At 41.2% G+C, this 12,970-nt stretch overlaps 1 protein-coding gene across 3 annotated transcripts in view; it reads right to left on the reverse strand.

Moving 5' to 3' along the window:
* SEC22C (SEC22 homolog C, vesicle trafficking protein) overlaps nt 1-12,970 on the reverse strand; it is a 35,028-nt gene continuing 22,058 nt past the window's right edge. For 2 of the 3 annotated variants that reach the window (XM_005546767.4, XM_005546766.4), the window contains exons 5-7: nt 9,613-9,731; nt 7,986-8,051; nt 1-5,471 (exon numbers count right to left, since the gene is read on the reverse strand). In XM_005546767.4, the coding sequence (XP_005546824.1) occupies nt 5,271-5,471; nt 7,986-8,051; nt 9,613-9,731 (386 nt within the window). In that variant the 3' untranslated portion in view covers nt 1-5,270. Of the gene's footprint in view, nt 6,073-7,985; nt 8,052-9,612; nt 9,732-12,970 lie in introns of all 3 variants that reach the window. The other variant, XM_045386435.3, reaches the window with a different exon arrangement.

Here is a 12,970-nt window from a genome sequence, read left to right on the forward strand (position 1 = left end):
TTAATAAACACTTTAGATTTATTCTGCCATTTCTGAAGCCACCTCATTTATGTACACATAAGATATAAATGGCTATACAACATTTTTACATACTTTCATACAAGTTTAGGTTGTACTACTATGAGTTTGTTAAAATGTACCCATTATTTACTCAAAATATTTATTGTTACAAGAAAACCATAAGAAGCCTGTGTAACATGAACAGCAAGTATTTAAAATGAATATGTAAATGGTTTTGCCCTGACTAAATCAGCCTAGTATTTTATGCTCTTAATAGAAAAGCCCATTAAACAAAATAGAATCCTGGGGGATCAAATCATATGAATGATTCATGAAACAATACTTCTGAAGCAACCCCAGAATCATATAAATGTAAGGGTTAAAGAAGGTTATATGTACCAAGCATGGGTTGGAGGAACAGAACGGGTTTGTTAATTTTACCCTAAACAAAAGGCGCTTGTGGGCAACAGCTCTGCCATCAGCACACATGGGCAGATGTTTCCATATCCAGCCATTCCCAGATTTTACTGACAAGCCCTTTTCCACAGGTTCCCTGCTGATGAGATTTCCCCAGCAACAGAAGTTTGACATCACTGCTCCCAGATGGGAGAATCAGAGCTCTCCTCATTTGGGTCAGGGGTGGCTGGCTCATGAGGTTTGGTCCAACCAGCAGAACCAGCTCCCTGGATCCTGGAATAAACCAAACACCAATGGTACCATGCGCTCTGTGCCCAGGGGGTGAAAGGCAGGTCCAGGGTGGGAAGAAAAGGGGCTGCTACCTTTTGGAGTGAAAAATTGAGGTTGTTTACACTGTAGTATAACAAAATGCCTTTTTGTAAAGGCCAGAAGAAATGGCTGTGCTGTGCTGCCTGAAGCAGAAAAACCTTCATGTACCAGGTGAATGTAAAGCCTTTCTCCTCTCACACATGATGGATTCACCCAGTATTCCCCTCCACTACCACTTTTGACCCTCATAACAGCACCCTGGGGGAGCAGACTGATGTTATCACCATTTACCAGATGAGGAAACTGAGGCCTGATGGGCAATGATTTGTGCACTGTGACATAGGACTCAGTGAAGAGCCTAGCAAGCTGATGGTTAGCTAACTGGTGCACTCTTTCCCTCACCTTATCTCTCAAGGGCACAACTACACTCACTTTCTCCACCATCATTAACACTCACAGTGCACAGGTAGAGCGTCCCCAGACTTGTGCAACATTCTACACAAAACCATTTGGAATGTGAGCAATGTCTGAACAGGGGCTTGCCAGGCACATCTAATCACCACAAATGCTCCCACCCATGTCTGTCCTCACTTGTGCTGCACTGTGCAAGCAAGCAGTAGGTTCTCAGAAGGCCATTGTCCTGCATGTTACGATGAGTGGCCAACTCCTTCACAGAACAGCAAATGGCAGCCCTGGCTGCAAGGTGCAGTGTGCAACCCCCATATGCCAAGGGGCAGCTGCTATCTTCCAGCAAAGAGAGAACCCCTAGCTCTGCTCCCTATCTATGCCCTGCTTCCTGTGCCTCACACAGCCAGCCTTGCTGCTGGCCTGCTGGCTGTTGTCTTTTGACTCTGAGCTGTGCTGACCACCAAGAGTGTTACTCCTCTCCAAGACTTGACTCCCAGGCATGGGTGGGAGAGTTGAACCTCAGTGCAATCTACTCCTACTCTGAAGCTCGTCTACCCACCCCATTCGTTACAATTAAAGGTGGTTTTCTCATCCCTCCAGAGACTCGTTTCAGCCTCTGTCTCCAGAGCTGGAGTGTATAGGGCAGAGGTAGAAAGAGGCAGGAGAGTTGGAGAACAAGAGCACCCAGAAAAGAACAGAGGAGCTCAAGCTCATTTAATCAAAATGCTTACATGTTTTAATTCCAGCATTCTCGAGTTCACAGAAAGGAGGGATGCAAGCCCAAAAAGCAAAACCAGGAGCTTATGGTCACATGCCTCCAGCTGCAGGTAGTGGGACCTCTGGTACTGAGAGGGAATGCCACCTGAATATGCCCCAGCTGTCTCCACCCAGGAAAAGGAAAGCCAGGTACAGTCCTCATCACAATAAGGCTAGCCTAACAGGGGAAAACAGATTTACATGTTTCCTTCATTAGGATATTAGGGAAGGGGAAACCTTTTGGGCTCTGGCCCCTTGGTTAAGAAACCCTTCCTAAGAGCACTGAGCCACACTCTGGCCCTGATACAGTAGATGGGACTTAATACACTCTGATGCTCAAGGCCTTGCAGCATCTGATACCAGAAGGCACCTCTAAAGTTTTTGTTTTCAACATTATTTCATCTATTCCCAGATCTAGCCCAGTAAGATCAGCTGCACAGGTAGCATTTAACTACTGGGAAAACAAAAGTGCTACAACAACAGTGAGTCCATGGTGGAGTGAGGATAACTCCTGGTATTTGGAACCAGTTTGCTGGTATCAAGGATCACACAAAAGGCTATAAACCTCCAACCCTAAACCAAGTCAAACCTAAGCCTGGGGATTTCCCTTGGATGAAATCACCAGAACTTCTTTCCTATTATCAGTCTCTTCCTTCAGTGAGCTGAGGATTCTTTTAGCTAGGTGGATTTCAGTCAAACAATGTTTTTGTGGTCACTATTTGTACTGTTTTTCTACTGCATCTTTTCCCTTTTGTTTGCAAAAGTCAACCTCACCCCATGTGGATGTTAACTGATATCCACACATTCAACCTGGTGTGGGTAACATCTTCGGTAGTGCTTTGGTGGTCAGGAAGCATTACCAGGAAGGACTCATCTTCAAGGACCATTTCTTTACTGCCTACTGAATATGGATCATAGGCTCAGATGCCCAAAGCACCCCGGGTACAGGTCTACACAGCAACCCAATGCCACACAGGCTTAAAAAGAAAATAGTCCATTTTTAAGCTGTTCTCACCGACTTTTTTTTTTTTTGAGACGGAGTCTTGCTTTGTCGCCAGGCTGGAGTGCAGTGGCTCGATCTTGGCTCACTGCAACCTCCACCTCCTGGGTTCAAGAGATTCTCCTGCCTCAGCCTCCTGAGTAGCTGGGGCTACAGGTGCACATCACCGTGCCCAGCTGATTTTTGTATTTTTAGTAGAGACTGGGGTTTCACCATGTTGGCCAGGATGGTCTCGATCTCTTGACCTTGTGATCCGCCTGCCTCGGCCTCCCAAAGTGTTCTTATTGACTTTTAAAACATTTTTGTTCTTCTCATTTAAAACAATTTACCTCCCCTCCTTAACTTCCCATTCTATTTCACCATCTCTTCAAAATTGTCTCCCAGAAAAACTGAAAATTCACCTGCTGGGTATGCAGAAAATTATGCAGATGTGAAATCAGTGGAGAGACAACTCTGGAGTTTATGTCTGAGTATGCTGCCAATATAATTTTCATATTCAGATTTTTTAGAGACAGGGTTTCACTCTGTCATGCAGGCTGGGGTGCAGTGGTGTGATTATAGCTCATTGAAGCCTCAAACTCCTGGACTCAAGGGATCCTCCTGCCTCAGCCTCCCAAACTGCTGGGATTACAGGCATGTGCCATCACATCTGGCAATTTTTTTTTTTTTTTGTAGAGAGGAATCTTACTATGTTGTCCAGGCTGGTCTCAAACTACTGGCCTCAACTGATTCTCCTGCTTTGGCTTTCCAAAGTGCTGGGAATACAGGTGTGAGCCATCATGCCTGGGCCATATCCAGATATTTTATGTTTGGTCAAAAATAGAAAATTCTATTATAAAAAATAGAGTTACTATGGCAACATTTTCCCAACATAGTTCCCAGTATATAAACTTATCTTTCTTAAAATGATAACAAGGTAGCTCAGTAACAATATACCAATGATAACCAAATATAATTTTCTAAAACTACATTCTTACATTCCCTATCTACTCAACTCTTGTAATGGTTTTCCACTTTTAAAAGCTATCAAAATAGGATTTTAAAAAATTTATCAAGACCACATAATGCAGTTGAACACTCAAAGCGTTCCATGCAACTGTGGTTGAACTATTCAGATTCCAGACTTCTACCAAGAACAATCCAAAGAACAAACTCCCAGAATGGCCTCCTGAGTGGTACTAAACAAGCCAGCCTGAAATTTTGGGAGACCTAAGGGATCTTATCCAGAACCATATTCTGGAAAACTGTGATCAAGCAATTTTTTGACAATGAAAGACAGTAACTTTCCAGAGTATGTGTTAATTATATCTCTATCAAGCTTTAAAAAGTTAACAGCTACTTAACTCTTGTTCATAAAAAATTAGGCCCTCAAGCTAATTAAGATGACTGGGAAAGGTACAGAGGAGGAATTAATTTCGGAGGCACTCTGCAAACAGGTACACAGTAGTCATCATCATTAAAACAACAGGCACTCAGCTCTACTGAAAAGGCTGATGACAGCAGCCTCTCCCAAGCGGATCTGTAAGGTGCCACTGAATCCATGTTCATTTACCTACTCCAGGTTGTGGTCAATTGTAAGTAATCCTGAAATTCTCATTTCTGCTCATGCTGATAAACTTATCATCTAGTAGTACCAGTTATTCAATTAATTTTTAAAATATTCAGATATACCCTGCAAATAAATAAAAATTTTCTGTACCCACACAGTGCCACCACCATAAAAGGTTACATATAAATTAACTCAGATTTCTTAACCATTTTCTCAGCTTAAGTCTGCCCTCACCCTAAATGAAGTCCAATTTATATCCAAAATATATTTAAATATTCCAAAGGTATTTTGAACCTAAGATATTAAAAAAATGTAAACAAAATTTATCTAGCTTATATTTAAGAACCATATTTTTAGGTTTTTAATTCATCCTGTACTGACCCACTGGAAAAAAAAAAAAAAAAAACGAACCAAGTTATATTTAGACTGAAAGCTGATTTGGATTTTAAAGTGGTTCCTTGGAGACAACTGCCAATTACTAAAACCAGTGTTATTGAATCAAGTGGTTTACTGTATCATTGAACTTAAAAGACCAACATATTTCCTTTTCTCTCCCAATAAAGCTCTTTCTGGATGAGCCCCCAGATCCAGCTGTCCTAAGTAAACGTGCTGAACTGGAGATCCTGCAGTAATGCTCGGCACAGAACCAAGGCTGGGTATCAAGCAACTTCATGACTTCCACTGCAACTGTTTAACATCCCCAATTCCTGGTTTTTCAGGCCAGTTGGCTGAAAAGGATGGAAACTGGAGTGTAAAGTAGAGAAGCAGAAAGAGAAACATAGACTGATCCTCAAAAGAAAATCAAAGAATCCATTCATCACAGTGTCATCCTCATACTCCATAGTCAGACTGCTTCTCCTGAAGCTGCCTTGTTAGTATCTGATATGAAGACAGAAAAGCCACTCCTATGTGGAAAAGGATTTGCCAGAGGTTCCTCAGCCCATGCAGGTACATGTTGCCCAGGCAAATAAAGAGCAGCATCAGCACCACCTTCATAGTCCTGGCTGGACTGTAGAACAGGTACAAATAACACTGAAATGAGACCAGAAGAGGAATTCCAATCAGAGATAAAATGGCTACTAGATCATATGCAAAATTCACCTCCCACAGCTTCCATGAAGAGTGTCATTTCCCTCACATTAGCTGATTAAACTGAATTCATTACAGTAAAGTGGGAACCGATGGTTAGGCTGCTGTTAATTATTGGATAAAAGTGAGGATTTGGAAGATTAAAGGAAAGTGAAATAGATGTCACAGGAAGAATTAGTGCATGGCACATCTGAGAGAAGTTCAAGAAATAGACAGAAATGCCCGGACTGTTGGCAGTAGAGAAAGAAGAGCCCCAGGTAAGCTGCAGACAGCCAGACCAGGGGACCCTAACGTGACTGACTGGTCTCCCAGTGAAGTTTTCCTTCAGGGAGCCATGACAGGCAAGCAAGCTGGTGAGAGGAAGCCATGCTTTTACTATTTTGGTTTCTCCTGAGCCATGACTACATTGAGTACCACTCTTCCCTTGGGCACCCTCCTTATCATGTCTTCCAAAGCATCTCTGAGTCGGGGAAAGGTCTCACAGCAGGGAGAGTGACTGGCATTTTGTGTATGACTATCACACATAAAAGGGGCCATTCTTGTTCTGCAAAAGGTAGAAACAGCATTTTGGTCCAATGCTTTCTTGTTTTTTTTTTTGTTTTGTTTTTAAAAAAGGACATCACTGAACATGGATCAATACAACAAAGGTTCAACCTACAGAGGGAGGGAGTGAGCTATCCAACTAGGAACACAGTTGAAGGAATGGGGTGGAACTGTACAATCCCTGCAGTCCTAAAACATAGCTCTAGGAAACTGCCAATGGCTATGTCCAAGGTCTTGGAGACTTGTTTTCTAAAAACTGAGTGCATTTTCATGGGTTGAAAATTTCTTTTTGCACCATCAGGTAATGCTTTTTCTTTTTTGCATTTCTGGGCAATGTTTTTCTCTGTTGCCCAGGCTGGAATGCAGTCGCATGATCTCAGTCACTGCAACCTCCACCTCCAGGGTTCAAGCAATTCTCATGCCTCAGCCTCCCAAGTAGCTGGGACTACAGGTATGCACCACCACACTTGGCTGATTTTTGTATTTTTATTATAATAGAGATGGGGTTTCACCATGTTCCCCAGGCTGGTCTTAAACTCCTGGCCTCAAGTGATCCACATATCTTGGCCTCCCAAAGTGCTAGGATTACAGGCATGAGTCACCGCACCTGGCCTGGGTAATTCTTAAGAATAAACCATTCTAGAATGCATGTGGAAGAGAAGGAAAGTGTCCTAAGAACAGAAATTTTAATTTAAAAAAAAAGGGAGAAAAAAATATGTATTCAGAGAGAGTGCTAAAATCCTAGTCCATATGGAGGACAAGGAAGGAGAATTAGAGCCAGGCTTTCACTAGAATTAACTCTGCCTATGAGGGACTCAAAAGCGCCTCTTTATGCCACCCCTTAGTACACAGCTTATTTGAAAATAACTAATCAAAACCCTCTAGTTAATTTTCTAATGTTTGCTTCAGTTGCTAAAGAACAGGTTTGAGTCAGAAGGTATTACTATTAAAACAATAACAACAACAAAAAACAGCAGTTCTTTGACCTAGTCCTATATATGTATATATATATATATTTTTAAAAATTTTTGCGGAGGCCAGGCGCGGTGGCTCACGCCTGTAACCCCAGCACTTTGTGAGGCCGAGGCAGGCAGATCACATGGTCAGGAGATCAAGACCATCCTGGCTAACACAGTGAAACCCTGTCTCTACTAAAAGTACAAAAAAAATTAGCCGGGCGTGGTGGTGGGCACCTATATAGTCCCAGCTACTCAGGAGGCTGAGGCAGGAGAATGGCATGAACCTGGGAGGCAGAGCTTACAGTGAGCCAGGATTGTGCCACTGCACTCCAGCCTGGGTGACAGTGCAAGACTCTGTCTCAAAAACAAACGAACAAACAAAAAAGTTCAGAGATGGGGTCTTGCTGTGTTGCCATGGCTGGTCTTAAACTCCAGGCCTAAAGCCATCCTCCCACCTTGGCCTTGAAAAGTACTGGGATTACAGGTGTGAGCTACCATGCCTGGCCTAGTTCTATATATTAAAAACTACAAGTACACAGATGCTAGTTTTATAGAAGGACATTCCTGTGCTTGGACTGTCCTAATAATAAGCACAAGGCAATAAGGCAATATCTTGCCACCCACTAGTCAGGCCTAATCCAATCCCCACGTAATCTCATCCCTCCCTTCTGGGAAGTCAAATCCAAACTGTTGGTTTCTGTTCTGTTGCTGTCAATAGCCCCTTGGCCTTGAACAAGGGGCTTTCCCTTTCTGAGCACAAAGTTCTTCCTCTGTAAAATGAGAGGACTGGGCAGAATGGGCCTAAGGTCCTCCACTAAGGGCTTGGTATTGTCCATGATTTGAACCATGACCTTGGTGGAACAAAAATCACATCTAGAAACTTGCTGATAGATGAACAGAAGCACAAAATAAGGTCATGGATTTAATCCACTCACCAAAATATCATTTCACCCACCTGGAAAATGCAGGCTACAAAAGGAACAAGAAAAGCCAGAACGTTTCCAATTTCCTCATGGGCAACCTAAAACAAATACAAGGAACACAAGGAAAGGGATATTTAGAAGAAAGGAAACACAGCACCATAAAGCACTTTACTCTGCCTTCAGTCTGGTATGGTTGACAGTACAAAATCCCTGGCTGGGTGAGACACAAGTTCCTGTTTATGCACCAGATCAGGGTTAGCATACGACTGTTTTCAACAGCCTGGTCACAGCATGTGCCTCCTGTCCCCGTGTGACTGTGCTAAGTCTTCAACCTGGAATGAGCCGCCAATCCCTCCACCTCTCAGAAACCTAAGCATCTGTTAAGCCCTAGCTTTCTCTAATTCCTCCCATCTCCAGGCACTGCCGCCTCCTTAGGGTTGCCATCACACACGGTTTTGGGCCATGAGAGCCCCCAAGGCAGGGACTATGTCTTAACCATCTTGCTGGCCAGGTACTTATTCTAATGTATACAAACAAGCAGACAGTTGGTAAGTATCTGGCTAAGAGCAATCATAAACAATAAGAGTAGAAACCATAACACACATTGATCAAAGACAGGATGTGGTAACAGCCAGTTACCACTCATAACATAGGCCTGCTGCCATTCTCCAAAGAGGTCAGTCTACATCAGTCTCCTGAGGTTCAACATCAGTCATGCGTCAGACTTTACGCACTATATTCATGGGTGTGAGTATGGTGACTCTATCTTTAAAAGTAATATCTATTTGTTGATGCTAATAATGGTTCTATAACTTCTCTTTTTTTTTTTGAGATGGAGTTTCACTTTTGTCGCCCAGGCTAGAGTGCAGTGGCGCAATTTTGGCTCACTGCAACCTCTGCCTCCTGGTTTCAAGCGACTCTTCCACCTCAGCCTCCTGAGTAGATGGGATTACAGGCATGCACCAACACGCCCAGGTAATTTTGTATTTTCAGTAGCGATAGGGTTTTACCATATTGACCAGGCTGGTCTCAAACTCCTGACCTCAAGTGATCCACCCACCTCAACCTCCCAGAAGTGCTGGGATTACGGGTGTGAGCCACCACACCCGGACTATACCTTCTTAAAATACTTCTTAAAATACTTCAAAATTTTAAAACTATTTTTAAAAAGCACTGAAATAGTAAGTTCCTTTGAAATGAGCAGACCCGTGTAGGAACTTCCTAGTGATATATAATTCTTCGATAAAGACACAAGGAAGGTGGCATCTGTATTATATAAATCAGATTACAGGACAACCTTTTCTCAGGGTAAAAAGAGCCTGAACCTTAAAATCAGAGAATGAAACTTTTGTCCTGGGTAAATAATCCAGTCCCTAGAGTGACTCCTGGGGTCCCAAGAGTCACAGGGTGGTTTAATGTCCTTGTAGCAAATTCTCCATTTCTTACCAATATCTTGGCAGGCCCCTCTGGTCTCTTAGGACAATAGACATAAAAGAGCAACTTTCATATTCATTCAACTTACTACAAAGAATAAAATTTAGAATAAAATTTGTATTAGTTTTGAAAAATTATAAAACCTCAATTTTATAGATAAAATGTATACCTATCACTTTCTTCTATCATATGTCCTTCAATTTAAACTGTTAAAAAAAAAGTTACCTGTAAAGAATGTTCTGCAAGGTGAACTCCACGAATGAGATTCAGGGCAGCACACATGATGTTGAGAATGAGGGAGAGGATACCCAGGGCTGTCACTGGTTCCATTCGGAAATTAGGAGCTTCACAATGAAAAAAAACAAGTGTTTAGTGAAAGTAATTTCTATATGAAAGAAAAATAAACAAAGACATTAACTAGACCTACACTAATGATAGGTTCACTATGTTAAACACAGAATTACAAACATATTAATTGTAAAAGCAGCAGAAGTTAGAGGGAAAAAAGGCAAGAAATGATGGACAGAATGGATGTGGCTATTTGAGTAAAGTTTCTTCCAGAAAAAGGCTCTTTTCCAGGCAAGTACAGGTTTTTTAAGTGCTTAATTTCCGTTCTATCTAAAGCAGTAGTTCTCAACCAGGGGCAATCTGCCCCCCGGTGGATATCTGGCAATGTCTGGAGTCATTTCTGGTTGTCACAACTAGAGACAGGCTGCTACTGGCATCTAGTGGATACAGGCCAGGAATGCTTCTAGACATCCTACAGTGAATGCACAGGACAGCCTCCATAATAAAGAATTATCTGATGCAAAAATGTCAACAGGGATTAGGTTGAAAAATCCTAAAACAATTTCTGCGCCAGGCACGGTGGCACACACCTGTAATGCCAGCACTCTGGGAGGCTGAGACAGGCGGCAGATCACTTGAGCCCAGTAGTTCAAAACCAGCCTGGGCAACATAGTGAGACCCTGTCTCTACAAAAAAAAAAAATACAAAAAATTATCCAGGCATGGTGACGCATACCTGTAGTCTCAGCTACCTGGGAGGCTGGTAACCTGAATAATCAATGTTTCCCTCTTTCCAGTTATTTTAGGATTTTAAAAATTGCATTTGCTGTGAATTGCTCTAGAAACGCACATGACATCGCATATTATTATTGTCAGAGAAAGAGGACAAGTTGAATGTTGAGGCATATAATAGAAATGCTTTAAACATTTGACAACCAATTACAAATAAAGCCTTGGTTCTCTTTGGTAGTATAAGAAACTGTTTTATTTACTTATTTATTTAATTGTTTTTTGAGACAGGGTCTTACTCTGTCGTCCAGGGAGGCTGAGGTGGGAGGAAGCTGAGCCTGGGAAGTTGAGGTTGCAGTAAGCCATGATTGCACCCCTGCACTCAAGCCTAGGCAACAGAGTGACCTTGTCTCAAAAAAAAAAAAAAAAAAAAAAAAAAAAGAGTTCAGGCATGGTGGCTCATGCCTGTAATCCCAGCACTTTGTGAGGCTAAGGTGAGAAGATCACTTGAACTCAGGAGTTCAAGACCAGCCTGGGCAACATGGTGAAACCCCATCTCTATAAAAAAATATATATATATACAAAAATTAGCTAGGTGTGGTGGTGTGTGTCTGTAGTTCCAGCTACTCAGGAAGCTAAGGTGGGAGGATAGTTTGAGCCCTGGAGGTGGAGGTTGCAGTAAACCAAGATCCCACCACGGTACTTTAGCCTGGACAACAGAGTAAGACCCTGTCTCAAAAAACAATTAAATAAATAAGTAAATAAAACAGTTTCTTATACTACCAAAGAGAACCAAGGCTTTATTTGTAATTGGTTGTCAAATGTTTAAAGCATTTCTATTATATGCCTCAACATTCAACTTGTCCTCTTTCTCTGACAATAATAATATGCGATGTCATGTGCGTTTCTAGAGCAATTCACAGCAAATGCAATTTTTAAAATCCTAAAATAACTGGAAAGAGGGAAACATTGATTATTCAGGTTACAAGCTGTTTCTAGAACTATAATGAGAACAAATGCTCATTTTCTCTGTAAAGATAACCACTGAAATTGATTTTGGTTCACACAATTAAATGGTGTCCCTCCCATTCTCTTGCTCTACTCCTTTCTTACCCTTATATTTCACACACACACAAATACCTAGCCACAATCCAATTGATGCCTATTGTTAGTGTGTTAGAGTTTCCACTGAGCAATTAAAAGTTACTGTTAGAACAGAATATGCTACCTGTAAAGATTCTAGCCTCAGGAAAATAGGGTAAATCAAATCACAGTAAAATGTCCTACAAAGACGGGCAAGGTGACACTTTCTGGATTTGCTCCTCTTGTCTAAGTGTTTAAAAAACAAAACATACATTACAAAGATACGCCTGCATTCATATATGGTAAGTGAGAAGCTTGGAGCTCAATTACCCAGTCTTCCTTTTACAAAAATTAAGTTTATTCTCAATATAAACTAGAACCACTTATTGACCAGAATGAGAGCCAGTTCAAGTACTGGTTGAAACACATTAAACTAAAACACAAAGTTAAGCCAAAACCATGAACATAATACATCACTTTTAAAATTCAAGAAACGAGTTTAGCATAAAACAGTTAAAAACAAAATAATTAAGACTATTATAGTGTAGACAGTTCTTTTAGCAAAGGATTCAGCTCTTATGCCATTATAGAATTCTTAGAATGTAAATATCCAATTTAATTAAATATTAGTTTAATTGTATGTAATATAAACAGGAATATAAAAAATCATGCTTTGTTATGTGCTAAGCATTGAGTGGCTAATGACGTTAATGACAAAGTCATGGAATGTCAGGGCACTGTGATCACGTTCATTAAGACCTCTTTCTTCAGATGAGGTCTCTGAAATCCACAGGGATAGAGGGAGATCCCAGGTCTCAGAGAGAGCCAGACAGTGAGAACATTAGAAGCCTTGGCTCCAATCCCCTGCCCAACGCTCTCATCCCCATTGTCCTCCCTCCAACAAGAAGAGTGGGGGTTTCAGATTTACAACACTTCAGTAAATAATATGACAAGGATTCTCTCTCTCTATATATATAATATTATATCTATATTATATATATTATATATTATATATATTATGTAAATCTATACAGTTCAATAAGTAACTTACAGAAAAAGAGAATGAATCTTCTTTATAACATTTAAACTTGTAGTTCTGTCAGAACAACTTGAACTTAAATAAATAAATAAATACATAAAATTTAAAAATAATAAACTTGTAGACTTCACCCTAATTAAGAAAATAACCTGCCAGCTGAGCGTGGTAGCTCACACCTATAATCCCAGCACTCTGAAAGGCCGAAGCAGGAGGATGATGGCTTGAGCCCAGGAGTTCAAGACCAGCCTGGGCTGTAACATGGAGAAAACTTGTCTCTATTTAAAAAAAAAAAAAAACAAGAAGAAGGAAAACAAAAAAGAAAATAACCTGCCAAGTCATTCTTCAACTCCTGAATTGCATCACAATAGCCTCCCCTCAAACTAATCCACTGTCATAATAGTCAATTTTTTTCTTTTTTAAGACAGGGTCTCATTCTGTCACCCAG

Source organism: Macaca fascicularis, chromosome 2 (genome assembly GCF_037993035.2).
Source record: "Macaca fascicularis isolate 582-1 chromosome 2, T2T-MFA8v1.1".
Lineage (NCBI taxonomy): Eukaryota > Metazoa > Chordata > Mammalia > Primates > Cercopithecidae > Macaca > Macaca fascicularis.